Genomic DNA, 27705 nt, shown 5'->3' on the forward strand with positions numbered 1-27705 from the left:
GATTTATTTGAATATCAAATAAAATAGCACTAAAATAATAAATATTTCAAACAACTGGATGGATTTCACCTAAACATTGCAAATCGATCCATTTACAGAGGGTGAAATACTAAACCAGATGTCTGTATCATCCAAAGGTTTGAAAACGATCCGCCACGGTGAATAACGCTTCTCTCTGCCTCGCCAGCAAGGCCAAAACGGCGGCAAAGCACAAACCCGCGGCCCAGCACATCGCACCTGCCCCGGGGGAAAGCGCTGGTCCTGCGCCTGCGGGATGCGGCCCGGGGGCCGCCCTGCCGGCTCCCCCTCCAGAGAGCTGGAAAAGAAACGTCAGTTGTCCCAAACCGCCCGGGAATTTCCCCAAACTTGCCCAAGCAGACAGCGCAGGGCTGCTCTGCGCTGCCACTTCATGGTGCTCTGGAATCACCGCGCCTCCGAAGCAGGCTAAAAGGCGTGTGCCTCCCAGAGCCTGCCCTGAGTTTGGGGGGTCACAAGTTAATTAATGTTTAGCTGGAATTACATGCTCAAATTAGAGGTTCTTAAGGGAAAAATGGCTCAGGAATTCAGTGAGTCCTGGACTCATGAAGAGTTCTGGAAACTATAAGTGATAACGATTTGCTGCTGACACAGAAGAAGGTATTTATCTGAGGGAGGGATTTTTCTGTTTTCTGTTAATAGGGTAATAAGCCAATTAAAAGGCATTAGCTTGGGGTGCCTCTATTTGTTGGACTGGGCTGTGTTTAGACTGAGGGATGGGAACATTCTGGCATTGGGGGATGCCAATGTTGTCATTAGACTTTTGTGAAGTTAGGCTGCTCTGAGGCTGAGGGTTTTGCTAAGATGCCTTTAGAGTCACAGTGGCCTCAATAACGTTAGTACGGGAGTGGTGTGAATGTAAATGAATTAGTGTCAGTTCAGCATATGGCACCTTTGAATGTGCTCTGAGATATGTGACCATACGTCCCCTTTATGAATGTGTAAGTTAGAGAAAAGATATTAGTGGTTTTAACTGAGGTACAGTTTTCAGGAGGGTTTCCCAAGACATCTTCAACATCTGTTAGTCATCTTGTGTGGTCGAGGCAAAAAGGGCTGTCAGTATAAAGAAAAACAGCATATTGCTAGCGAGGTTTGGCTTTGGGTGGGTTATCAAATTCTCTTGGAAAATGGTTATTAGTTTTGCTTTGGTATTGGCTGGAATGAAGCTGCATCTGTCTGCAATAATGTCAGTGCAGCTGCCTAAAGACAGTCTTTGCAAAAGGGAAAAGGTGCTTTGAAGCCCCTTCTAATCTCACCTCAGTGTGACAGGACAGACCGTTTAGGAGAGGGTTTGGTCCTTCCCTAGAGACGAAGGAGCATTTCCGACACATCTCAAGAACGTTCTTTTTTTTTTTTATCATTATCTGGGGGAGCAGGGAGAAACAGTAAGTTAGTTCACAGACGCTGGTGAAACCCCAGGAGCTGGTGCAGCCGTAGTACCGCCACATCCCACGAAAGGATGGAGCCACGGGAATGGAGCCCTGCGGGAGTGCGACGCCTTTTCGCAACACCCACTTCAGAGGGATGTATCAGGCAGCCTGCCGGCGACCGGGCACCGGCACGGCTCGGGCAGGGCCGCCGAGGCTCTGAGCAGCCGCCTGGGTTAGGGGAGCGAGTGATCCTGCAGGAAACTCCTGATGCTCTTTGGGGAAGAGAAGGACCAGATCGGGATGTGGTAGACAGGCCCTGGCCCCGCCCCCCGCCCCTGGCCCCGCCCCTGGCCCCACCCCTCGGCCCCGCCGCCGCCGCGCGCCGCTAGGTGGCGCTCCAGGCCCGCTGACGGCGCGCGGGCGGCGGGGCAGCGGCGCCCACGGGAGACCCTTCCACGCTGCGGGGCCCGTGTAGCCTGGGAGTTACCGCGCACATCGCCCCGGGGTTCCGTGGGTTCCTCGGGCAGGAGCCCACCCGCAGCAGCGGGGGCGCACGGCGGGGGGCCGCCCACACCCCCCACCCCCCCCCTCAAACGCTGACAAGGGTTTCAGCGGGCTCGGCCCCGGCCCCTGCTCCACCACGCGAGTCCACAGTTGTCACATCACCTCGAGTTTCCCACCCGCTGCCCCCTCACGCCTCCGTCCCCGACAGCAGCCCAGGGCTGCGCTCAGGCCCAGGCCTCTCGCCCACTCGGGGGCCACCGCGGCCTCTGCCCGGAGCCACGGGGGGAGCAGAACCCGCCCGCGGTTCCCTCGCCGGACTCTCTCCGGCATGGGAAAGTGTCAGTGGGTGGGAGAGCTGGAATAGCCACTCCTACGGCTCCCCGTCCACAGCCACAAACGCGAAGGCAGGGAGATGCCAGGGAGCGAGCAGCAGGGTGTGCGGAGGCCGGCGCGCTGCGGCTGCCCCCCACGCCCCGTCCCCCACGGCGGCTGCCACCGACCAGCCCACGGGCTCTTCTGGGATGCCGCTACTCACAGCCAACAAGTCCTAACGGATTCCCTGGCAGCCCCGCTTTCCCCGTAGGGCTCGACGCACGATGGGGGGGAAAAAAAAAAAAAAAAAAAAAAAAAAAAAAAAGAAAAGTATTTACATAGACCTTTAAAGGGCACAGACCTTTAATGCTTTTCTTGAAGAAAAATCTGTTAATTCTTCACTTAAGCCCACTCTCCTGTCACCCTCTCTCAGACTTCCCTTGTTTTATGTTGCCCCTGACAATACACACCATGAAGTTCCAGCCACCTGGCCCACAGCCTCAAGACCTCTGAACAGTTCTCCTCTTTTAGAAAATTCCGTTACTGGGAACTTCTGACACTTGGCAGGGTATCCTGGAAAGATAGGATTCCTGTTCCCTTGATGTACTTTTTGAAAGCTTGAATATGCTAGAAAAAAGCACTAATATGTGATTTGTACAAATTCATCAAAGTAGGAGGTTACGATTACCCAGGGAATGTCAGAGAACTATGGAGAACTTCTGGAAAGTCAGTGGACTGCAACTTTGCTGCTGGTTTTTGGGTTTTTTTGTTTTTGTTTTTTTTTTTTTTTAATACAAGGAAACAGGCTACTCATAAAACACAAAGTCACCTCTTACTGTCCCTGCTTGGAAAGACAGCCCATGTCTTGCCAGCCAAATGGCTTCAGCATGGACTTTCTCTGCAACATGGGACTGGAGACTGTAGCTTCTGCTTTGCCACTGTTCCCTTCCACGGGTGTCTGGGTGCTCTCTGCCTTTCCTTTCGCAGAGCTGCAGAGTGCTCTGACCTCCAATTTGCTCTGGAAAATTTTCAGTCTGGTAGGGGAAGGTATTTCACTCATGTTGTCCCACCGGCTGGAGGCAGTGGTGCCAATCTCCAGATGTCGTCTCTGTCGCACTCGGCAGGGCAAAGAGCAACATGTAGATAAAGCCGGGATTGAGCAACGCGACACTGGCAAAGGCCAAGCATGCTAGGTCAGAGGTGAGCAGAAAATCAGCAGAAGACCAACAAATACCCAAGCATCACCATGTCACAAGGGAATGAGGGGTGAGGGAGCACTTAGGCAGGGGGAGGACTCTGGTCTGGAACAAAAGAAGCGAAGGAGGCCAGGAGACATGGCCTGCAACTGCCTGGGGAGCTCCCTGCCACGGGGGACTGCAAGGCAGAGTATCACAGCTGCGGTTTCAGAAGGGAGGAAAGCATGTGGCAATCGTTTTTTATGTTAAAATGAGGCAAAGTCTTGAGCCTGGTCTAAAAGCTGGGGGAGACGGAAGGAGAGCCAACCTCTCTCCGAGTTGAGACATTGTCCCTGTCTTGAACATTTCATAAGTTCTGTTATTTCACAGTGGAGAACAGCAATTGGAAAGCAATGGATTGAAATCTGGCCTCTGCCAGGTACAGCTTATGAGTTGTTATTGGCATAAGGTGTGTGGCTGTATAAAGAGGGACCTGGGGCTAGGAAGAAGAAAAAACAGAGCGCACAACATGCTCAGAAATAAATTTCAATTTTACTTCTCTATTTTGCTGCCTTTATTGCAACATTGCTCCACTTAAGCCAGTCTTTCAGGCAAGGTCCCCTCGTATCCCCCAGAGCCTTTCTCACACCACCTCTGTGCTCTCTCCCAGCCTGCCTGCTCACATGGATACCACTCTGCTCTGGAACCCCTCACAGCCTCCTCTTTAGCTCACCTCCAACGTACCACCTACAGCATCTACTTCGCTGATGCAAGCTCCAGCATTAACTTCTTCCCTCTGCTCCTCTTGGGCCCCTCCATGTTGTTTCAGACCGCAGGTCTATGGGTCAGCAGCTGTGTTCACACAGGGTTTGGCGTGATGCAGCTCTGATCTTACTGATCTGCTAAGAGCTACTGCAAGGGAAATAACGCATGAGACAAGTCTGCAGCAAGAAGCATCAGAAATGACAGCCAGCCTTTTTCCTGAGCATGATCCTCAGCCCACAGACCTTCTTATAAACACTCCAGTATTTGAGCCGTCACCATTAAACTAATAGCATTTCCCCAAATCTGGTGTCCTTCCAGGGACAGCTGCTGTAGACCTGGAGCGCATGAACTGGAGAGCTTTGCAAGAAATCCTGGAAAAGAAGACAATTTCCAGGAAGAAAATGCCTCTGCAATGTTTTATTGTAGGTCTGAGCCTGGAGCTGGAAAGTTGTGGCTCCTACAGTACATAAGGGAAACTGGAGAGCAGAATTTAATTAATGACAGAAATGAACAGTGAGGATGAGATTCTTCTCTTCACCTTTTCACCATTCTGGTATCCTTCTGTCACCCTCCCAGTATCTGTAATGTTTCACACATGAATGTAGAGGAATCTGGATTCTACTGCATCAGATTTTTATTTTTTTCCTGCTCAGAAATGTTGATGTTCTTACTAAGTAATTCGTGAGTTATGCTGTCTCCTTCCTCAGCTGACTAGTTCTGAAAAAAAGAAAACATGAAATTACTAGAAAGAAGGTGATTTTCACAGAAGTGCTGCCTTTCTGCTGAAAATTGCTCTGTCGAGAGACGTGCTGCGGAAGGGCTGCTGCCCTTGGGCTTTTCACAGAGTGAGATCAGTGCCCAGCTCCCTTCACCAGGAATGTCTGCATCTCTTTTCCTATCTAAAGCATCTCTCTGAGGAGGTTTTCCAGGATGATTATTAGCAGCCTCTGCACATCTGGCCAGGCCAAGCCATGGCACTCGCAGGGCCAGAGCTCGGTGTGCCCAGACTTCCACCCAATCCTCTGTGGTGCGAGCCTCGCTCTGCACCTGTTCCCATTTCAAAAACCCCATTTCTGGCCATGCATTTGTTATGACAAGTGCAGAAACAATTTAAAAGAGACCAGAGTTAGCTCAAAACCTGCTCGCCGAATGCTGGGGGTTTGGGTAAGTGGTTAGTCCCGCCAACAAGGTTCCCATGAGAAGCTGAGAACGGACGTCGGCTCCATGAGAGAGGATGTTGGGATTTGAGGTGAGCTGGAGGAAGTTTAAAGAGATCCAGGTACAGCAGGGAGGTGAGGGGGGAGAAGGGAAGGAGGGGACAAGCTGGGCATCCAACCTCAATTACCACCCCGGCTGACGTGTGATCTTGGTGACTACGGGATTACTCAGCACCGGCCTGGAAAGGAGGTGTGGGCCACACCATCCCTGATATAATCTGTTTCACATGACAGTTGCACAGATGTTTTATTTTGTTTGGGAAGATCAGCCTGGGCAGGAGTACAACTTTCTGCTGCAGAGCAGCAGAGAATAGGGCAGAAATTTGAAGAGGGCAAATTTAGATCTCAAAAAATATCTTGAAAAACTGCCCAGGCAATTTACCAACCAGCTTTAGTGTTCAGTCTTAGCCAACGACCGTGGCAAGCTGGGGACCTGTCGAGGTAACGCCAAGAAAGACCAACCATGTATCTCACTCAGCAGGTCACCGCGGTAGGAGACCTTCGGCTTGTGGGTCCCTTAGATGTTTTGGAGGTAGGAAGCACATGAGACCGATTCAAAGAGTTCAGTTGCAAGGGCCAGTTGGGGCAGCCGCTGGATGTGACTGCCAGATCAGAATGCAGGATAAAGACGCAGAATGAGGGAGTGCACAGCCAGAAGAACAAGCCTCAGCTCACTGTAACTTGCCAGTATTTGCACCCCATACAGATGTTTGTATTTACAAAGGTACGGGCTCCAACTACAACCTCCAGACCCAGATCTCTGGCCAGACCCAGCTCCAATTTAATCTCTGGTGCATTCACCAAAGATTAACTTGGTAGATAAAGATGGAACTAGAAATATTTGAAGCCTGAAAACCTGTTAGGGTACTTTTGTTATGGAAAGAAAAAATCGTTTGAGAAGAAAAAGCAAATAAAAAAAAAATAAAAACCAGAAAAAGTCCGATGATCCACTGACCGATTCTTGAATTCTTCCTCTTTTCAAAGTTCTGGGGTTTGAACATTATGAACAGTTGACTGTTTGAATCGTATAATGCAATACCTGTTCCTCTGGCTTAACGTTACAATATTTCCCACACCGCAGGATTGCTTCACATTATTCTAAGAGGCAGTGTCATTTTCCCTGCAGTGCTAGGTCTTCTTTACTGAGGCGAAGGACACTCCTACTTCCTTTAATTATATGTTTTGTTTTAAATTAATGTCCTTTATTCTGGGGATGAATCACCAGCTTGTAGACAGGTAAATGTGGGAGTAAGAGAGTGAAAATGTAAGTTTGATTCCCAAGGTGGGTGTCTTTAATTAAAACGGACATCAAGACTCAGTTTTCCTTCCCAAACTTACCCCGCGATTCCAAAAACATTTGGATTCCATGTTTCTATGCACATATCTCACTTTCCTTCTAAATCATGTTGCATATGGTCCCCTTTGGTTTCAGTGCACAGATCTCCCATCGCTCGTGTACCCTGACAGTTGCACCATATCATGGAAAGTAAATACACCCAGACAAACTTTAAGGCCACCATCCCTGCGTGAGGAGATGAGGAGGGGAGCTCTGGGCTTGCTCGCAGCCAGGAGAAGGGAGCCCGGCGCCCGCCGTGCCCTGCTCCGAGGCCTCTTCTCTCGCTCGTTGTACCGCACAGGGGCAGTTCTGCCTGCCGGTGGGCTTCCCTCGAGCAGGCGCGGGACAGGGAATAACGGGATCCGTCTCCTGCCCGCAGCTTTCCCCCCCTTGGGAAAAAAAATCCCTCCTGCCTCGACTTCCCCAAGGGTAAAGCGGGGCCCGGGCGGGGGCTGCGCCCACCCCCGCGCAGCACCGGCAGCCCCGCGCACCGAGCCTCGCCCCCCGCCGCGGGTGCGACAGACGGAGCCCACGCCGCCGCGGCCCCGGCACACGCGTGTCCCCGCGGCCCCCCGGGGCCGAGCGGTGCCCGGGGGGGCACCTCTGCCCTCACCTGCGGGGCCCCTCAGCCCGCTCCCCTCCCTTCCCGGCACAGCCCCGCGTTGCTGCGGCCGGCTCGGCGGGGCACCGCACCGGCACACCCGCCCCGGGTGCCTCCTCCGGGGCCGGGGCCGGGGCCGGGGCCGGGGCCGGGGCCGGGGCCGGGGCCAGCAGTTACCGAGCGTGCAGCGTGGCAGGCGGCCAGGCGGTGACGCGCCTGTTGCTATGGGATCCACCGCCCCTATAAATAACTGAGGAAAGGAACTTTCCTAAGTCAGAGACTTGAGGACACGGGACCCAGAACCAGATGGTCCGGAGGAGACGCGCCAGCCCCCGCCGCAGCTCCCGGAGCGGTGAAGCCCCGCCGCGCCGCCGGCCCTGATCCAGCCCAGGTGGGCAGCGCCGCCGGGGGCCGAGCCCAGCGCCGGGGACTGAGCCAGGGTCTGGAGCCCCCCACCCCGACGGCGGCAGCTCGATCCTCTGCCGGGGGGGCCCCCCCTGCGTCGTTTTCTCCTCCCCGCATCCCCCTTTGCTTTCATGCAACGCCTGGTGGCCTGGGACGCAGCATGCCTCCCCATCCAGCCGCCCGCCTTTAAATCCATGGAAGTGGCTAATTTCTATTACGAGGCGGACTGTCTGGCTGCTCTCAACAAGCTGCACCCGCGGGCGGCCGGGGGCCGCTCCATGACCGAGCTCACCGTCGGGGACCACGAGAGAGCCATCGACTTCAGCCCCTACCTGGACCCCTTAGCATCCCAGCAGCCGGCGCAGCCGCCTCCTCCCGCAGCAGCAGCAGGGGGCAACTTTGAGCCTCCCTGCAGCAGCGGCGGCGGCCAAGATTTCCTTTCCGATCTCTTCGCCGAGGACTATAAAGGCAGCGGCGGGAGCAAGAAGCCCGACTACACCTACATCAGCCTCGCCCGGCACAGCCACCCCTGCGCCAGCCAGACCCACAAAGCGGGGGGGCTGCCGGGCTGCTTCCCGCCCCAGATCGTGGAAACCAAAGTGGAGCCGGTCTTCGAGACCCTGGACTCTTGCAAAGGGCCCCGTAAGGAAGAAGGGGGAGCCGGGCCGGGACCGGGGGGCATGTCCTCACCCTACGGCAGCACCGTGCGCTCCTACCTGGGTTACCAGTCGGTGCCGAGCGGCAGCAGCGGGAACCTGTCCACCTCGTCCTCCTCCAGCCCCCCCGGCACCCCCAACCCCTCCGAGTCCTCCAAGTCCGCCGCCGGCGGCGGGGGCTACTCCGCCCCCCCGGCGGGCAAGAACAAGCCCAAGAAGTGCGTGGACAAGCACAGCGACGAGTACAAGCTCCGCCGGGAGAGGAACAACATCGCGGTGCGCAAGAGCCGCGACAAAGCGAAAATGCGCAACCTGGAGACGCAGCACAAAGTCTTGGAACTGACGGCCGAGAACGAGCGGCTGCAGAAGAAGGTGGAGCAGCTCTCCCGGGAGCTGAGCACCCTCAGGAACTTGTTCAAACAGCTGCCCGAGCCCCTGCTCGCCTCCTCGCCTCGCTGCTGACCCCCGGCCGGGCCGCGGGGCGAGCGGAGCCGCCGGCTCCCAGCCCTGCTCAGCGCCGCTCCGCGCCGGGGCGCGGGGGGCCGGGGGGGGCTTGCTGGGTTGGTTTGAAATAGGGGTGGTTTTTTTTTTTTTGTTGTTGTTGTTGTGTTTTTTTTTTGTTGGGTTTTTTTTTTTTTTTTTTTTTTGCTCTTTATTTACATGTTGGCGGAAGGCCCCCGCCGCCGCGCGGGGACCGCACCGGGGGCCGTGGGCTGTCGGTGGGGGGGCGCGGAGGGGCGCGGAGCGGCGCGGAGGGGCCGGAGGCCCCGGCCCCGGGCGGGCTCTGCAGGCTGCTGGGCGCTGGGGTTATTTAAAAGAGCGAGAGGAGAGCAAGGGCAAAGTGATGCAATCCTTTAAGCATGGCTGGGAATGCTGTGTACATGATGCAATCTCGTGTAACTGTCAGTCATGAATTGAGTAATCTGTTAAAGATGTTCCTACAGTTTTTTTTATTATAAAGAATAATCTATTTCTATAAGAAAATACATATGTATATTTTGGGATCTATGCATTCTTGCTACATTTGAAGCATTAATGAACAATTTTAATAAACTTTATGACTAGGTTAAAAAAAGTAGCTTGTTTTATTTTGAAGGCACGTTCAAAGTTAGGTTAAATGCAGGGTTGAAATTCTAGCTGAATCTGGTTCAATGCTGTGATAGGGATCAGGATTTTTGTTGGTCTTTTGGCTTTCTCTGTGACTCAGAGAGAGGAAAAAGAAAACAAACAAAAACAAAAACCAAAAACCCCAAGAGAAACTCAGCACAGAGCTGGAAGCTTTAGCCACTTCTTGTTGCCTCATTTTTATTTCCTCTAATCACTTGCTTTAGCTGCCGCTTGGGTGTCGTTTGGGGAGGAGGTGTTTGTGTTGGGGCTTTTTTGCACTTCTTGCTGTTCTGAACGTGTAGAGCGAGATGTGCTATCCAAACCATGACCAATCTTTGGCAAAGTAACACCTAGTCTGAAGTGGGAGGGAGGAAGAAAAAGTGAAGGAGGAAGCTTGAAATGAGTTTTGGGGTTTGGTTTTTTTTTTTTTTTTTTTTTTCTTTACAGTTTCTATGCTTTAAGTTATGATTCAGCATTTCTTATGTTTGTAGTTTACAGGAATAAACATGAGAAAGTAGCATTTCTGTTGGATGTCGGTAATTTCGGTCGTTGCTCAGGAAGCTCTCATGAAACCCAACCAGGTGAGAGGCGTATGAACAACTCCCTTATCTGTTCTCTTAAGACTTTCTAAAAACTGCAGACAGAGTTTCTCTGATGAGAGGGGTTTGTTTCTGTGTGCATGCGTGTTTGCTGGGGGCAAGCAACAGATAAGGTGGGGGGGTGGAGAGGAGGAAGAAGTTTGTAGCAGGCCATAACTTTATTTCAAAGAGAATTTAGGCTCTGCTGGCAGATGGAACAAGCCAGCTTTGCCAGGGCTCCCAGGCTGGGTTATTTCCCCAGCTGCATGCAGCTGCCTCGAGGTCTGTAAGAAGTTAACAGTCTCAAGCTGGTTACGTGGAGGGAGTTGGGCAAATGATCGGGTCTTACTCAGCATTTTCCATTTTCCTGTTAGGCCAAATTTAAGCATTAAGTTTTTAGATCCAGATTCCCAGTGCCCCAGAAAAGAAACTCCTTAATCGTCTGTGCTCTTTTTGACAGCTGAACACAGAAGGGGTTTCAGTATAAAGACAGTGGACTTGAATGTGCTGCTACATATTCCGATACAAACAGATTGCAGGACAAATCTTCAATTTGTTGTTTGTTTCTAGTGTTTCTTTAAGCATGTTTTCTCCTGAAAGGACTGGTTTGCTTTTTTTGACCCTTAAGATCATAGCCTCTCGTGGCTGAATCTCCCACAGCTCTTACTGAAATTTGTTACACATTCCCTGCTCCTGGCAATGCTTCCATAGTTCCTGCTAGGAGCTGTGCAGTAGTAAGTAGTGGAGTGTTAGTCCTGATACAGATTGCACCCGCTTGCTTTTTAATTCCTACAGTGCAGTTAAGTTGTTTTTATGAGACCCTAAGAATAGATTTTCTTGGGTGAGCTAGCTCCTGCACCAGCATGACTCAAGTTCTTGCAGGCAAGATAGACGTTAGATCTTGTCTTGACTGTCCCTCGTGATGATGATTACTCCAGCCTCCTGTGGCTGTTTATTCTAGTATTCTTCTAGTTACGAAACTTATCCACATCGTTAGATCCTATTTTCTTGTTGTGCTGTAGGCCATGTAATGTTACCCAAACTTAGAAGTAGTGTTCCCAGTCAGAACCGACTGCTGCGGAGGGTGGAATTGCGGGAGGATTGAGGATGTCCTCAGATACATTTCTTTCTTTTTTCTTTATAAATGACAAAGCCTCTGACAAAAGTTCAGTTTGTGGGGGCTGGAAGGCAGGGTAGATTGAAAGATAAGATGTACTAAAGGTATTTATATTTGTTTAAATAATAGTCCAGTTTTGGAGATAGAGCTGTATCAGGCATGAGTGAGCTAATCCCCGTCCTTAAACTTTGCCTGCCACAGTTTGGGAGAGCCAGTGCAGTGTTGTTGCAATTTAAAGAATGATGTTTAGATTGCTGCTTTATTCCAGTGTATCTCTTAATTAGGATTAGAGATTTCTCATTCAGGAGGAAACTTGTGCGGCAATGGGTTTTTGTCAGAAAGATGCAATTACAGACAGGAAAATTGAGGACGTAAATGCACCAATTTTACAACAGTCTCAGAAGGAATCTGTGAAAGAGTTGGAAAGAGAATTCCTGAATCCTTCATTCTTAATCTTGTATTACCCACATAACTTACATTTTAGGAGCGTTGTAGTGCTATTAAATGCACAGAGGTGATGAAATACCCTGCTTTATAAACAAGCATATGAAAAAGTCCCTGTAATTAAAACATTCCTAGAAAAAAATAGTCTGGAAAATAATAGTTTGGAAGTGAATCTGAGAAAACCCCCAGCACTAAAGTAGACAAAAGATACCAAATACCTTTTCTAATCACAGTGGGGGAATTGGAAAATCCCTGTCCAAACAGTGGCTCAGCTCCAAATATTGATATAGTTTCCCATTACAAATAAGACTCTGTTGACGGAAAGCAGTACTTGGTACGTCTCGGTTGTCTTCTGACAGAGTCTCCTGAGTGTCTTTTCCTAAAGTGACTCAGAACAGCTTGTGGTAGGACTTTGCAGGCTCTATGCAGGCCAACCATGCAGAGAAGTTAAGGCACTTAGTCCAGTAGTTTGTTGTGATTTTTATGGAAGTTTATAAACAGCATTTTGTTTGGGCTTTTTTTTTTTTTTTTTTTTTTTGTTTTCCACTTCAAATTATTTATTACACTGACTGCTTCATACAGGTCTTTCTCATTACTACCAAAATAACCGAGTTTCTTCCCATGCAGAAATAAGTCTGTAAGATCAAATCCCTGGCACTGACATCCCCTTCCCAAAGCGTCTAGCACTGTTTTATCATTTGCTAGGTGTCTGAATTCAGTTGTGCTTAGTTCTGCAAAAGGAATCATATGTATCATTAAAAAAATTTTTTTAAAAATACAATTTAAATTTTGTTAGCAGTTCTTCTATTAATATAAATTATTACTCTCTGCTTATCTGCCCAAAGCATGTCTAGCCCCGTGCACTTCGGACACTGTGGTGCTGCTTTCACGCTTTTCCCACTGCCTTCCATTAGTGACTCTTGGAAGATGCAGGAAAATTTACTCTTGTTTCTATACTAATACTTGTCTCTCCTGTAGCAAATAAAATCACCCAAATTGCACACATGCACCGAAGGGTTATTGGGCAGGAGACCTGATCACATTTGATAACAGTACGTTTTTTTTCCTCACTGAAATTCTGCAATAGCCTTCAGATACCGAAATCACAACCTGAAAAAAGCTTTGTGCACAATGTTTACCTCTACAATTTCATTGCTAGAACAACTGTCATTGATGTGGATGTGTATAAAAATATGAAGTTACTCTCATACTAGCTAGTTTTCAAGCAATGTTTCATTAGCTGTGACCAGAATAAAAGTCAATGCAAATCAGTATCTGCTTTAATAAAGAGAAAAAATGTATATGAGGCCAAATTACACATCTTCTTTTGTTATTTATAGTGATATCGCTTACGATACAATAAGCATTGTCTTGCATTTTCCTGTCATTCATGTGCACCACCAAACTGGAACGGCAGGATTCTGCATTCATTTGTGCTGGATATAGATGATTACATGGTGGATGAGGGGCGGGTAATGACAAATTTGGTTCTAACTCCTTTTGCTACTGATTGCAAAAAAATTTTTATTACTACTCTTCTGAGTGTTAGCCTTTTTTATGTTTAAATCTACGCAAATGCTTAACAGTTGGAATTTTAGGGCAAACCTCATAGACTAATGTGAAGCGTAAAGAAAAATTTAAACCCGTTCATGCATGTTGAAAGGGTCCTAAATACATTAATCAGGAAATCCGAACAAAACTAGGAATATAGTTAGCTACTCCCGAGGAAACAGTTCTGTTCAAATTGTGAACACTGTTTTTAACCAATTAATAAAGTAAAATAAAACAATGTGGCCAAAATTGTACATTAAATATATGAGAGAATTAATTCTCTTTTGAGAGATACTTGCTGAGCAGACAAGTGAAATCATTAAAAGGATTAAGTTCTATTTAATTCTTTGCTGGGACCCAAGTCTGAGAGTTTAATTTTTGCAACATAAAGCTAAACTTTGGTAGAAACTCTACACTTTGACAATATTCTGAAGTTTCTGACTTTCCTGATTCTTTCACGTGAACCGAGGCTATTTTGCCCCAGCCTGGGCAGACGAGCAACACAATCTATGGTGAGTATGTAAACACCTAAAAAGATTAGATACAGCCTTAGATTGGCAGCAGAATCATGTGAAATTTATGGTGCAGTGTCAGCCTGATGCAAAACTACGCGGAACTCCGAGCGAGTTTCTCTGTGCGATGACCCTGGAAGCGGCAGCGGCCGCTGGGCACCCCCCGGCCCGGGGTCTGGTGCCAGCACACGGGGCCTCGGGAGCTGCGCTCGGGCACAGCTCTCAAGTTCGGCACGGCCGTCATTCCCACGTGCTGTTTGATCTATTGGAAACTCTATTGGAAACCAAAATGCCTTTCGTGATCATTTTCCCACCTGCTAAGTTGTTCAAATGTTTTGAGTCAGAGGCTTTCCTCCCCTCCTAGAAATGTTGGCGGTTAGATCTGCCTGGATGTGAGAAACAATAGGGCTGGAATTCAAAATGAGGATAAATGGGTTAATAGTTGCTGAAGCTAATTGATTTGCATTTACAACAGGGACACATTTAGTTCCAAACCTTCTGACTACTTTGCACAATTTCACAGAGCAGCACCACATTTAACCCTCATTTGTTTTAAAATTTTCACGAATTTATATATTTGCTATTAAAATGATTTGTACAATAAATAATAATATATTCCAATGATACTTTCAAGCTAATTAAAAGCTAAGAAAGACTTTGATCTACATCCAGTTTTCACCTTGCCCAGTCCTATCTGCTCTTGCCCCTGGGATTTCTGTATCACACATTACATAGCTGTCAAAGCACTTTCTCAGAGTTCAGGGTGTTTAAACCTAGGTCTTGCAATTTCATACAATTTGCGGAATAAATCCTCTAAGAACTCACTCATTCCCTCCATCAGGCGCACTGTAGAAGTGCTGGCTTGATCAGCAGACCTGGTTTTGATGAGCACAAATGGGACACCTCTGTACATCAGGCCATTCAGAGTGAAGAACTGAATTTTTGATAGAGGCTACAAGACACTATGGTCGCTATCCCCATCCAAACCAAGCGCAACGGCTTGTTTGTTTTCTATAAATACCTTGGGTTTGCTAGTACGTTGCAACAGCAGTTCATTAAGCCTGCGGTAAGCAGCTCATTGATGTTGCCTAGAAATTACAGTAATAGGAATCAGTCTTCTCAAACAATACAAAAATCCCTCTGCCTTCTCCTCCTCCGTTAGCTCAGCTGGGATCTGGGTCCACAAAAGCTTTGTGATATATTTTCTATAAGCAAGCGGAGGAGCTTCGGTTTTAGAAATGAATGTCATGGTGACACGATGGGAAAATATTTCTGTGCAACATGATGAAACAATTACTTGGCTGAAGTAATTCAGGAAGGGAATCACAAGAACAAGAGAAAGTGCCTGGAGCCGGTTTGAGAAGCAGAAGGAGAGCAGTGGCGGCTCCCTAGCAGAAACATTGTTTTGCTGATTTCCCCAGCCTGTGCCATCTAGACAATAACTCGGGGGTGGATGGTTCTGACAGTGATTTGCCACACTTCTCTGAGCCTAGGTGTCTTGTTTGAAATGGTAAAATACAGTTTCTGTCTCTATCTTTTTTTGAAATACAAAAGGCCAGAAAAGGAACCTAGAATGTAATTTATCAAGATACCTAAGTGTGTCTAACATTTAAACGTAGAAGGAGCAGAATAAAATCCGTGGGACAACTTGGCATAACGAGATGAGTAGAATTACAAAAAAAAAAAGAGTAATTATCAAGGAGTTTGGTAGCTTAAAGGAATGCAAGCTGGACCATAGCCACTTATGCTTAACTTCAGCACACAAGCCAGCTTTTGTGCCAGCTCTGTGAAGAAAGACAACTTCCAAGCAGCTCTGCTTTCTCGCTGCTGAGTTATTGATGACCACTCATGGTAGCAGAAAATATTTTTGTGCTTGAAGTTAAGAGTAATGCTGATTGTTGGGTTGAGTCCCCAGATCTGAAGGAGTAGAAGAGAAGGCAGAAGGCCTTTATGTATGACTTCAGCTATTGGGCGCACAGCATCCCTAACCACTTTCAAAGCAAATTACATAGCTGCAGAGTTAATGAGTGCAGAATGCTGACAGAAATTAAGATGCAAGGGATAAATACTGAGCTTTGAAACAAAAGAGACAATTTTTGGTCCTCGCTCTTTCACCAGTTTATCATATATCTTTATGTTATCAGTTAGCCCTTAAATGTAATAGAAGCTGTATGCACATATGTGCATCTCTGGTTATAAGTGCAGTTGCCATAGCTGCAGGCATATTTGCCTATTATATATTTAGATCCTGATCCTACATATGTGCTTCATTTTATACATGTAGCTGTAGTGATTTCAGTGGAACTACTATTACTTGCATGAGTAATGATAAATGCATAGATCTGTATTTACATGGATGTATTTACATGGATCTGTATATACATGGATCTGAGATCATAGTGTCTCTGGGAAAATTTTTGTGCCGTGCTCAGTTTTACAGCACATGCCCTAACAAATTTTGAGCACTTTCATTTCATGTGTTCAAATTCAAGAGAGCTACCCATGCACATGGGCTGACTTATCTGTCTCTTCCTGTACAGAAAGACATGACAGTGGCTTCAGCATTTTTGCATTTCCCAGAAAAAAAAAAACAACAAAACAACACAACAAAACATCTGACAAGTGGGATACCGCCTATGCTCTAACAGCTATCACTGGGTCCCAGTTCAACAAAGTACTTGAGTGTACATTCTGAGCAGAAGCAAAACAATGCTGAACACAAGCTTTAAAGTTATGGATGTGCCAAGTGCTCTGCTGAAACATCCTTCCAGAGTCTCAGCTGCAGCTGCCTGGCCTCTGGATTACTGCTGTGATGCAGCTGTGGCATGGGCATAAGTCCTGGGAAAGAAAACATGATAAAAAATCTGAATGTCCAGAAGGATGGTGAGTGAGATGCACTCAGACAGGCCAAAAGGAATCCTGGTTTCCTCCTGAAGGAGCCCATCCAGTTTGTATGCCGGCCAGGTCTGGCAAGCCGCTGTTGCAGAGCATGGTGTTAGTACCTGGCGGCAGATCAAAGGATTCTTAAGCAATAACCCACTACACATCAGCAAGAGCTGCTGCCAAGACCCATGGACTTCTATGGGCTGGAAGACAACTGATAAAGCAGATGCTGAGAAAAGCAATGATGACTGCATTGGGCAATCTGGGTGCTACTAATGGCTACTGGAAAATGTTATTTTTATTTTAGAGCTGCAGTTGCATAAGCCTGAGTCGCTAAAGGCTCCCAGTGACATGGTATTTGTACAGGGCTTGCTCTTTTTTTTTGTTTTGTTTTTGCAAAGCATTTTATTTAGATGAACAGATGCTCCCACTTTACAGGGGAAAACCACTACTCCTTGGTAGTTCTTTCTCTGTCAATAACAAATATGTGTTGACTGTGCTTTCTCCAGAATTAGCTCCAGTGGATTTGGCTTGTGAAGGATGGGACACTTAAAATAGGTAGGAATGATGCACTCAAACCTCTTGTAATACAGTGCTGTGCCTGGTTGTAGGGGATACAGTTCACGAGTGAGGCTGGCAGATGGGAAAGGGTTTGGCAAAAAGGACAAGAAGGCAGGTCTCCATGTGGTGAAGAGGCATGAAAAGAAGGAAGTGATACCAAACAGTACATGGTTCTGGGAAGGCTATTGCAAGCTGTGGCAGTGATGGGAACCGTTTCCAACAGATAGGCTAGGGGCAATGAACTATTTTCCCACTGACCCCATGGTAACATGAAGTGAAAATTCCACTCTAGTGTTTTCTGCCAAGTCCTTAAAGGCAAAACCTCAGCAAATGGCTCCTGCTTTTGCATTAACTCACTAGCAGGTGCTCTTCTGCACGAGCCCTGCAAGAGCTTTATTACCAGAGGTACACTAACTATTAAACAGCTATAAGCTTAACCTGGTATTTACTGTAGGACTGTGCCTTTTTATTGCGCAGAGGGAGGGAACTCCCTGCTCAGCCCTCCAGGTGGTCCCTTCAGGGCAGGGTTGAGGCACATTGGTGAGAAGGGGTGGGGTTGGGTGGGAGAGGCTTTCATTGCTGCCCTACCTGTTCTGGGCATAAATTGAAATGATCAGTCTCTAAATACTGCCAATTAGGCATGCTTTACTGGCATTAGAGCCAGTTTACTATGATAGGTAAAACTAAAATGTTTCTCTCTTTTTTTTTAAAAAGGAGGCAAAATCCTGCTGTAACACATGTAACTCCCAGAGCAGGGGGGGCGGGGGGCAGCCGTGCACTCTGTGGGTGCCTGACCCAGCCCAGCCAGGCAGGAGCAGAGCAGCACGCTGCAGCAGCGCCCGGCTCAGGCCCAAACCCCTCCTAATGCCGTCGGGTACCCCCTTCCCGCAGCGACTGTCTGTGAGGGAGCCCATGGAGTAGGGCTGGAGGATGCAGCCTGCAGCCCCCCGTAGCACCCTCTCCTCTGCAATAACTCCAATTTAGCATCCAAGGTAGCATCAGATGTGGAAAAAAAAATAGTGGTAACTCTTTCCTAGGCGCCACCTGCCAACAAAGCTCCACCTACTTGGGAGAGAAAATGAGATGCTTTTTACAAGACTATGAAACTGCTAATCAAGGTCATACCTGTGCTCTCAAGTCAGTACCTTCCTAATCTTCTGATCAACAGATTCCTATAATGAAGAGACAATATGGACCTCTCGGGTCTATTACTTCTTGGTTTCTGCAGTCTGAGGCAGACATTGTTGTGTTTTTCGCACACTGCTCCCACTCTGAGGGTTATCTTGGTTACTATAAAGGCCAGAAATTACGAGGTTGGTTTTCTTCCTCAAAGAAAAGTTACCTTTCCAGCATGTGTTTCTGCCTGAGAAAATATGGGTATGCTGTGCTGCCATGCAAAAGCACAAGCTGGCTTCATCCTCATCTGCATTCAAAGAAGAGGGTGAGAACCATCTCCCAACAGCCCTGTATTTTCTCCTCATGAACCATCCTCATCACTGAAACATTTAGTCTCTGCTGATCCAAAATAAGCATTTCTGATAGCAGCATTTCACACCTTTGTGACCCTCACTTGCTTCAAAACAGGCTTTTTTCTGAGAAGGGTTTGTCACTGGCACTTGGGTATGTGTAAGGGCTTTTTAGGAAGTGGACAAATGGAAAAATTAATTATCCAATGCAAAAAACATTTCATTTTGCATAAAACTCTCCTGTGCAGAGTGCTGCCTTTCACTCTCTTATGTCTGGGGAACTCTGGCCGAGTCAGCCCCCTGCATCCACAGCTTGTCAAGATCCACAGTTCTTTATAATCAAATCACTCTTGCGTACAAATCTAGGGCAGGATAGCCCACTTATTATAAGCTTCTTTACAAATGCAGTACTAGTTTCTTCCCTCCTCTACCTATCACCATGTCTTGAGGGGAGAAGGGAGGTGAGTGTGACCTCCAAATGAACACCTCTCTCAGCTAATTTGTGCTCTCCTCCAGCCTCCCCCCAAGGATTAAACATTAGCTAGGGAGCTCAGGAGGGCTTTGGCCACGCCACACAACCGAGCAAGCTGGTGGGGTGGGATCTGTCAGGGTGCAGGAGGGTGCAGCACTGGTTCTGTGCTAAATGTTAAGCCCAGATGGGCACTTTTCAGCCTCTGCCCCGCATTAATTAGGTAGGAGTGATGACCTAGTGATTCTGAAGAAAGGAAAGCAAAGTCCTGTATCTGGCATTGCTGCAAACTTGTTTCAGGATCTTGGGCAAGTTACTTTATCTTCCTTTGATTCAGTTCTTTTATCTGCAGACAGATATTTCCTGGATGTGTCTCAGGTATTATTTGTTTCAAGAACTGTGAAATATGAGATATGAGACCTTGACGATACCATATATTAATTATTTAAAGTTTACATTAAAAGCTAAAAATAAAATATGAATGAATTCAGAAGGGAAAGTCTTCTGGTGAAAATGACTGGAAGCACAACTGTCCCTCACTCTAAATACTTCCCAGGCAGTAACATGACCACACAGAGTTTGGCTCATTATATATGTAAAATAGGCAGATGCTATTAGAAAGTAATTTTTTTCACCCTGTGAGTAGAGAAGCCTATCCCTCATGATGAAATCCTCTGCAGGGGCCATATTTTTATCATGCCTCATACTTCTTAAGGTATTTGAAATCACCCTCAAAGTTGGGTACTGTCTTCCCTTTTCTCCCCTTGAATCTGAGCGCTGCCTTCACAGAATTTTCCTTTCAAATTCCCTTCCCTTTGACAGTACGTAATTCCTGATGTTGGTGGGTATTGTCGCAGTTTTATTAAGTATGCAACAGCACGCTGTTCAGGGACAACATGTCATGATAATAAACCATCCATGTAATTAGGCCTGACTCGTCAATCAACATGGTAAAGGACTGAATGGAGTTCATAAAAACACCTTTAAGAGGCTGATGGAAATGTTTAAAGAGAAAATAAATTAGCCGTGTTTTGTATTCTTAAGTATTTTGCAGAGCAGAAAATTAATTAGCACTGGAGAGAACACACTCTTCTGGAATGCCATGTGTGGCCCATTATATCCTGTTTTGCCCTCTGAGTCATCCCTTCGCAGCCACCGATTCCGTGCGAACGGGAGCAGTCACAGTGGGATCAAGTTTAGTAACTGACTGCTGTGAGTAAGCAGCCATAGAGGGAAGTTTCCCCTTGAGCAGGGGCCAGGGTACCATTGGCAAAAGCTGGTGAAATAACTTTTCTAGGAAAAAAAAAATAACATTTTTACATATTATTATTTTTAGTTTTCTACTTTACACTTTAGGAATTTTATTATTTTAGATGAAATGCTAAAAATGTGTCTCCAATAAGCTATATAAATCAGAAGTCTGTATGTATCCCAGACTGATGATTTGGGACATCTGGCAGTTAACTCTTGGGGCCTTCCTGCAAGGGAGAAATTGCCTCCGTGAAGAGAATGCACATTTCCAAGATCTAAGTGAAACAGAAATAACAAAATAGTTCCTGGTGTGCTTAAGCCCTGAAACTGCACAAGCAAGTTACCAAGGCCAAATTCAGCTCTCTCCAAGTCTAGGTGAAAGGTCATCCATGAATTAGGAGGCAAATTATTGAGTTACCAGCATTGCAGCAACAGAATAAACGAATAAACTCTCACCAACTGATTGACTAAGCCAGTGGGATATCACCCCTAGCTATTGGCAACTGCCCTCTCTTCATTAAGGTGGTCATCTCGAAACCAAACAAATGCACAGTTCAGTTACTAATAGCAAAGACATCAGTTAGTTTTATATAAGTGTATTGCTAAATATTAAATAATAAAAGCTGCTACCAAACAACAGCAGGAAGATTCATCGCCCTGCAACGTTTGCTTCTCACACAGACAAAGCCCGGCAGTTTTCAAGAAATTACCTTGACTGGTGACACTTGCTCTGTGCATTTGATGTGGGGGAGAGGGGGTACTGCTGGCATACTCTGTCTGTCTAAATCTGACAGCAAGGCTAAGGTTGGCACTTAACTGTATGAATCACCAACTACTTAAATTTAAATGCTTGCATATGCAAATCACTAATTAAACATATTAGCATAGTCAGTTACCCAAACTGTAATCTTAATCGTATCTCCAAGTTAGGCACGCAATCACACACCCATTTTGCAGATTTGCATTTGTGAACATGGTTTCCTGAGAGCTAGGTCCAGAAACTAGTCTAATAACCAATTTTTCCTCATGTAGTTCCAGGAAGGAAAAAGAAGAGTGAAAGTACACAGAGTGGCTTCCTCTCCTGGAAAGTAATGGGGAATTGTACAAAATCAGGAACTGATGTGGACAGCTGAATGACAACTGAGAGGACTAGATGGTGAGTTCCTTTAATCTAATGCCCATCTTTGTGACTCCTTCAACCCAAACAATGTGGATTTCCCTCTATTAGCAAATATTCAGACACAGGAAGACTATGTGCCAGATTTTTGCTTTATTTACATTGAATTACCTGAGATTAGAATCTGAAACTAGAAACTTTCTTTATACAGTTACAAATAGCTATATTATGCAGTTTTAAGGGGTTAAGAAAAGGAGGAAATCATAACCACAGAAGTCATAAAGGCAACTTATCCCAAGCCAAATAGTTTTGTTTCTAACGCAGGGCTTTAATTATAACATGTCATATAATGATGACATAGTGCTATAATAGGCAAATATAATGCATTAATCTGATATTATATTTTCGCTTTAACAATAGGTGCAGCGAACCAGCCTTAGTGGATAACTCATTCAGAACCTATCTGCACACTCCACCTAGATACTTATCTGCCTCTTTAATTAAGTGGAGGGAAACTTCTTGAGGCCATACCCATAAAGCCAGTCTCTGATGATAGCAGAGTTACTGGAAGCCTTTGGTAATCGTTTACACCCACGTACTGTGGTTAGCTTCCAACTTTGGCTCTTTCCTTCTCGCTTTGGAACCACCTATTTATCCCCTAGTGTAAATCCCCTAGTGTTTTTGTACCAAAAGGGGGGTTTGTACCTCTGGGGGTTTGTTTGAGCAACATGTCAGCATACTGTCATTGGCCTCCTCAGGCCTGAACCTGGCTTCCTAACCGCAGCAGTGAAAAAAAGAGCTTTGGCAAATTTTTCACTTACCAGTATACTCCTTGAAACAGTCACAACAGACTGCATCAGTGAACACAGTATGGCCAGTGCCATCTCTCCATAATGCAAGTTCCCCAGGTTGTCCTTGGCATGCACTCATGGCAATCAGAGATGCTACAGCAACGAACTTCAGTGGAAGCAGGATCGGGCCTCGTGAGATCAAATCATCTTTCATGATTCTGTGGGTCTTATGTAACTTTGTGTACATTGAAAACATCCTTTCTTGTTTCTTCAAACACAGAGTTTGTAGGATTTGCACACTTAAGCTAAAAATAAAAATTTAACTAATATATTAGTTTGGAGAGGGTGTTTTCCTGAGTTGCAGTGCTTGCTCTCTGCTGGGAATTTTTGAGAGAAATATCCTGCTCTGAGGCAGTAATGTACAGAAATCATAAAGACCAGCACCTGAAGAAAGCACAAGGACAGTAATCTCAAGGCCATGTGCGATAACTTTCTGAGGTGACAATAGCCTACAACGAGTACTATAGTCCCTGTAGCAGAATAAAAGCAGCTGACATGAGGTTCCTATACTTTAGTACTAGCTAAGCAAGCCACACAGGATGAGCACAACCAAAATGGCTCCAACAGCTTACCGTCTCCTTTTCCTTTTTCTCTCCTTCTGCGGCTCACTTCTGTACTCTCCTCCAATCTTTTCCAGTATGAAAGGCTCTGCTAATGACCTTTGAACAGATCATGTTGAGAATGTCACTGCAGAGGTTCTTAATCTCATGGTGGCGCCTAGATAATATGGTGATGGGTACTGAAATGCTGAAAAACAGACAGACAGATAGCTAGATAAGATTAGATATAAGTAATTTAGTCAGTCATCATACAGAGCAGCTGACATAAGTTCATTTGTAAAGCCAACTGCTAAAATTGCTTTAGAAGTCCTTACATTTTAATTCTGTTGAAAGACAGACCTTTGATCTGAATTGTTTTGGTGGCATGTACATTATTTGAATGGAACCTCACCTGACCAGGTAATACCAGACCGGTCATTCCTGGCATACTATTGTCATAGGAGAACAGTGTACATGCAAATCCATCCCTACCAATAGCTCAAGGGCAGACAGATAACTGAGCATCATGGAACAGATATAGACTGAAAGCATGAGCACCACTTTATGCTGATATGCAGAATGAATCATGGCTAATAAAAGGCTCAAACAACCATATATATGACTAAATGTAACCCCAAAACATTTTTAAATTAAGCATGATCAGAAAATAAAAGGAGAAAAATTAATAGATAAGTGTTACTACTTCTCTTTTTCATTAATATTTATTCATTTACACTGGGGGGAGATGGAGGAGGAAGAGAAATAAAACAGACCTGTCAGATTCGCTATTGTTTATAGACAGTTTTATATTTCAGCTCTCAGGTACTTGCAAAACACTGGGATGTTTGTACTGCATTCATTGCAGGGAAAATTATTTACATTCATATGTTATGTTTTTTTAATATGGCATTAAGAAAAATTTCAAAGACACTTCCTAGGGCAGTTTATTTTTGAAGTGGGTTATTAGTTTTCACTCTAAATCACGGTAGAGGCCACAGTAGTATTCCCAACTATGTAAGGGATAAGAGAGTTAATATAAAAGTGTAGAGTCTGTTAGTCCATGTGTTTCTCTGAGTGGCATTCACCCCAGCACAGACACTTTGCATCAGTGAGACTCACTAAAGCAAAAACTGCTAGGTGCATGGATGAACCACAGATAAATGGTTGCATGTTTTAATTAGCGATGGCTGAAGCTTTCAGAAGATTCTGTGGTTGAATTAGAATAAGCATTCCAAAAGTTCAAATGTTAATCCAAGCCTTGTTAGTTTATAATGATAGAAGTCACCCTCCAGAGCTGGCTTACTCATTCCTTTTTTAATATATCATGACTGAAACTGAGTTTGAACCGCTGCACAAACAGCAGCTGTCACAAAAAGTAGCTCCCTCCTTCATACCCACTCAAAATCAGTAATTGCAGGTGTGCAGAAAAATCAACCAACTGAACAGCAGCCTCCAGACAGTGCTTGCCACAGTCTTGTGTCCTTCTCTGACACTTCACTTTTGCATATATTCGGCTCTAAGGCTTGAAGGCTTGGATTAATTTTACTGAACTGTTAGAATGCCCGTTTCCTTAACATCTGGGAAGCTCAACCTCTTTTTGAAGGTACCTGCCTCTTGCCAGTGTCTATAGCGAAGGAGCTAGACACCTAATTGAGCATCCCATTTATTTGCCTGTACTTTGGAAGGATCAAGGTCCAGCTGTGTTGTGAAATGCCTGACGCTACGGTATCTCCCTGACCAGTAACCTGTCCCCCAGAGCTAGTCTGTTGTGGGATACTTCAAGTCAGCTTTCCTGCACATTGGTAATGGACTGTAACACAGGAGACTTGATTCTCTAAACAGAAATGTTCATATACAGTATACATAGAACCTGATTCCACTGTGCAGTCAAACCCATGGACTCATGACAAGTCCATAGGGTGTGTAAAATGCTGTCTAGCACATCTGGAAGTGCCAGGCTCTCAGTCTCCCAAACTTAAAAGCAATGGAAGATGAGGCCAGTAGTTTCAACAATTGTACTTATATGCCTAACGTCTGCATGAGCAAATATCTGGCTTGTTATGCATGTGTTTGACATCTGCAAAGAGTTGTCCAGCTTGGGCATAAATGGAGTAGGTGTGTATTTCCCTCATGCACCACATGCCAAATATGTGCAAATCAAACACAAAGGCATGCCATCAGCTGAGACAACCATTTAAAAATAGGTATCTAAAAGTATTACGTAGTAAAGTGCTAAATAACATAGTTTTAGTTTTTAAAATTACCAAGAAACAAGCAATTCCTGTTTTTTTTTTGAGAATCAGACCACTCACACATCTCCATTTAGGTTTTAGAACATTATTTTTTATATCAATTTTTTGAGGAACATTGGCCAAATTGCTAGCTGTTGGCTGGAGTCTTTATCAGGAAATATATAATTGAACATTCCAGGCCAAGACGCATAGAAACAAAACTGGGCAGAAACTTGTATAGTATGGTGGTAGTTACACTGGAAGCAGTGAAAAGGATGAAAAAACCTAGTTCCATTTAAAAGCCCAGTTCAGGAAAAGGGACAGAAATATAATTCTGTGAACTCGAAATGTGTACTTTTGTGTTTGCAGTGATAACAGCAGTCCTTACAGCATTGTGCACTTTCAAAGCTTTGAATGAATAATTGTAGCTAATGAATAATAGTACCTTTAAATAAAATCTTAATTACAAAACAAAGGAATAATAAAGAAAAATTTGTTTGCGTTTCTGTTTTTTTTTTATTCAAAGCTCAGAAAATTTTAGGTTGAAGTTTTTGAGTGAAGGTTTGGTTGCTGTTTTTTCCCTTTTTATCTGAACCAGCTCACTCAGACCTAATCTTCATCATCTAAACCACATGATTAACACACAAAATGACTTTGGAGCAAGCCAGGTCCAAGCAGGAAGCTGCAAGTACTATCATGTCTTCATGATATTAGCCAGCAAAATAACTGTGGTTTCTTCAGTTTTTTTGCCTTTTTTTTTTTTTTTTTTTTTTTTTAATTCTCTACATTTATGTTTTCCTTGAAGGGGGGCTTGCATTTTTGTTTCTTTTTTGTGTTGGAAACTTTCAGATTTATAAACTCACTCCAAGAGAGAATGCTTATTCTTCTACACAATCCCCACGTGACTGGGGCAGGCCTGGACCCTTATGCAAAATGGCTAAGGACGAGTCTCACTCTGCTCAGGTTTGTCAGTCAAAACCAAACCATCCAGGCAGATAGCATCTCTCCCACCTGGTCAAGTTTAAAAGAAAGTAGCTACAACTGTATCACGTGAGGGGACTGGTCCTGCTGATGTGTATTAGGCTTGTTCAGAATATTCCATCTGAATTGTTTGTCCTGAGAAAATAGACGCTCCTTTACTTCTTTCAGGATCCCAGTGGGTTTTAGGTGGGAACTCTGTATTAAGCTGCTCAGATCACAGCAGCTCTGGGCATGTCTAGACATAAAGCTGCTGGTACTGGAAGAAATGTTATCCTGAGCAGGGAGGAACCTACTCAGTTGTAGGTGCTTAAGTCCTCTTTTGCATCTGGCCCTAACTTGCAAGAGAGGAAGAGCCAAATGCTCAAAGGCTGCTTCCATTTTATGGCTCTAAATTATGCAGAAAAATTATGGACTCGATAATTTTGCACCTGCATTTGTTTTGGAGGTGAGGGAGAGCCTCAACCAGGCAGGGAGAGGCTCTGATTCTCTTCCCTTTCTCTGCTCTGTGAATTCAGAAGGGACGAGAGGCCTTGTGCCAGCAGAAATCACAGTCCCCATGTGTGTCATACCCTCCTATGCAAAGCTCCGCAGTTGGTACACTGGGTGCTTGTTGGGCAATGGCATGGAGAAGGCTGGTTTCCTTGGAACATTTTCTGTTCATTGTGCTGTCCCTTCCCGGCATTTCACAAACCACCACAAAGATGACAAAAAGGGGGAAAAAAACCTTCTTCAAATTAATTGTGTGTCTCTCCCTCACTATCCCAACAGCCTTGGCAAGCTCATAGGAGCCAGGCAGAGCTGGTCTCTGCTGGATGTTACTCTTTGCACAATTTTATGATAATTTGGGGGAGTTTGCATGATCGAATGGTGAAAGCACAATGAGGGAAGTCAGAACTCTTAGCCTTCATTCCTGGTTCTGCCACTAAGATCCTGTTTGTATTGGGATGACATACATAACTCCTTCGGTTGTTCCATCAGCATGAACCTTGCTTTAAGTATTTGCTACTGCTGTTATTTCTAGGTCTATCTGAGGCTCAAATCAAAACAATAGCAAAATGTCCCAATTCATCTGCAAAACAAATTATCAACCTAAGAACTATGACCTCTCTGCTCCGATTCAAAGCCTGTTAAAGACAATGCAAAGACATCTGTTGATTCCAGTATACTTTAGATTACAGTGCAGTCTCTTCATCAGATGGAAAAGAGAAGGAAGGCCACTAGAACTCAAGGAAGTGGTGGGAGAACTATGATATATAATAATGGGAAGTAAAAACACCCTCAAGGGATGCTGGAAGCAAGACCTCTGCCCAGTCTTGTCTAGAATACACAAATTTAGGGACCCAGCTTTTGCAGCTTCTTGGCTCATCCTAGGTAGCAAACAGCTTCCTCTCTTAACCTCTTAATGTGAGTTCTATATCTGTAATTTGCAATACTTTTCATACCTGAAAGAACAATTCAGTTCTGCTTTCATGGCAAAATGCCCAATGATTTCATTGCAAGCACAGCACAGCTCACATCCTCTTGCTCTCCTGTTGGGTCTTTTTCATGTCTTTCCACATTGTGAGGCTTGACTGTCCTCTCCCCAGTCATGCTTCTTCTTGATCTCCATTTCTTTGACACAGGTAACAGCTGTTAATTCCATCTAAATATCGGATTTGTTTCTGTAGCAA

At 45.6% G+C, this 27705-nt stretch overlaps 1 protein-coding gene and 1 long non-coding RNA gene across 3 annotated transcripts; one reads left to right on the plus strand and one right to left on the minus strand.

Annotated features, from left to right (window-relative positions):
- Positions 1-4549: 4549 nt before the first annotated feature.
- Positions 4550-27705, minus strand: LOC116961738. Of its 2 annotated transcripts, none has more exons than XR_006166099.1 (3): positions 27478-27705; positions 22857-23031; positions 4550-4879 (listed from the first exon to the last, which is right to left on the minus strand). It is a non-coding gene; the product is annotated as an uncharacterized LOC116961738 (long non-coding RNA). The 2 variants fall into 2 exon arrangements; XR_004407120.2 differs by lacking the exon at positions 4550-4879 and adding an exon at positions 21624-22529.
- Positions 7533-12941, plus strand: CEBPB (CCAAT enhancer binding protein beta). The gene has a single exon (XM_032993622.2). The coding sequence runs from the start codon at positions 7853-7855 to the stop codon at positions 8837-8839; it is 987 nt and encodes a 328-aa protein (XP_032849513.1). The 5' UTR covers positions 7533-7852; the 3' UTR covers positions 8840-12941.

Source organism: Tyto alba, unplaced genomic scaffold (genome assembly GCF_018691265.1).
Source record: "Tyto alba isolate M040663 unplaced genomic scaffold, T.alba_DEE_v4.0 Super-Scaffold_33, whole genome shotgun sequence".
Taxonomy (NCBI): Eukaryota; Metazoa; Chordata; class Aves; order Strigiformes; family Tytonidae; genus Tyto; species Tyto alba.

Bases quoted from the DNA above. Each gene is read 5' to 3' on its own strand.
- CEBPB (XM_032993622.2), top strand. From the start codon at position 7,853: ATGCAACGCCTGGTGGCCTGGGACGCAGCATGCCTCCCCATCCAGCCG.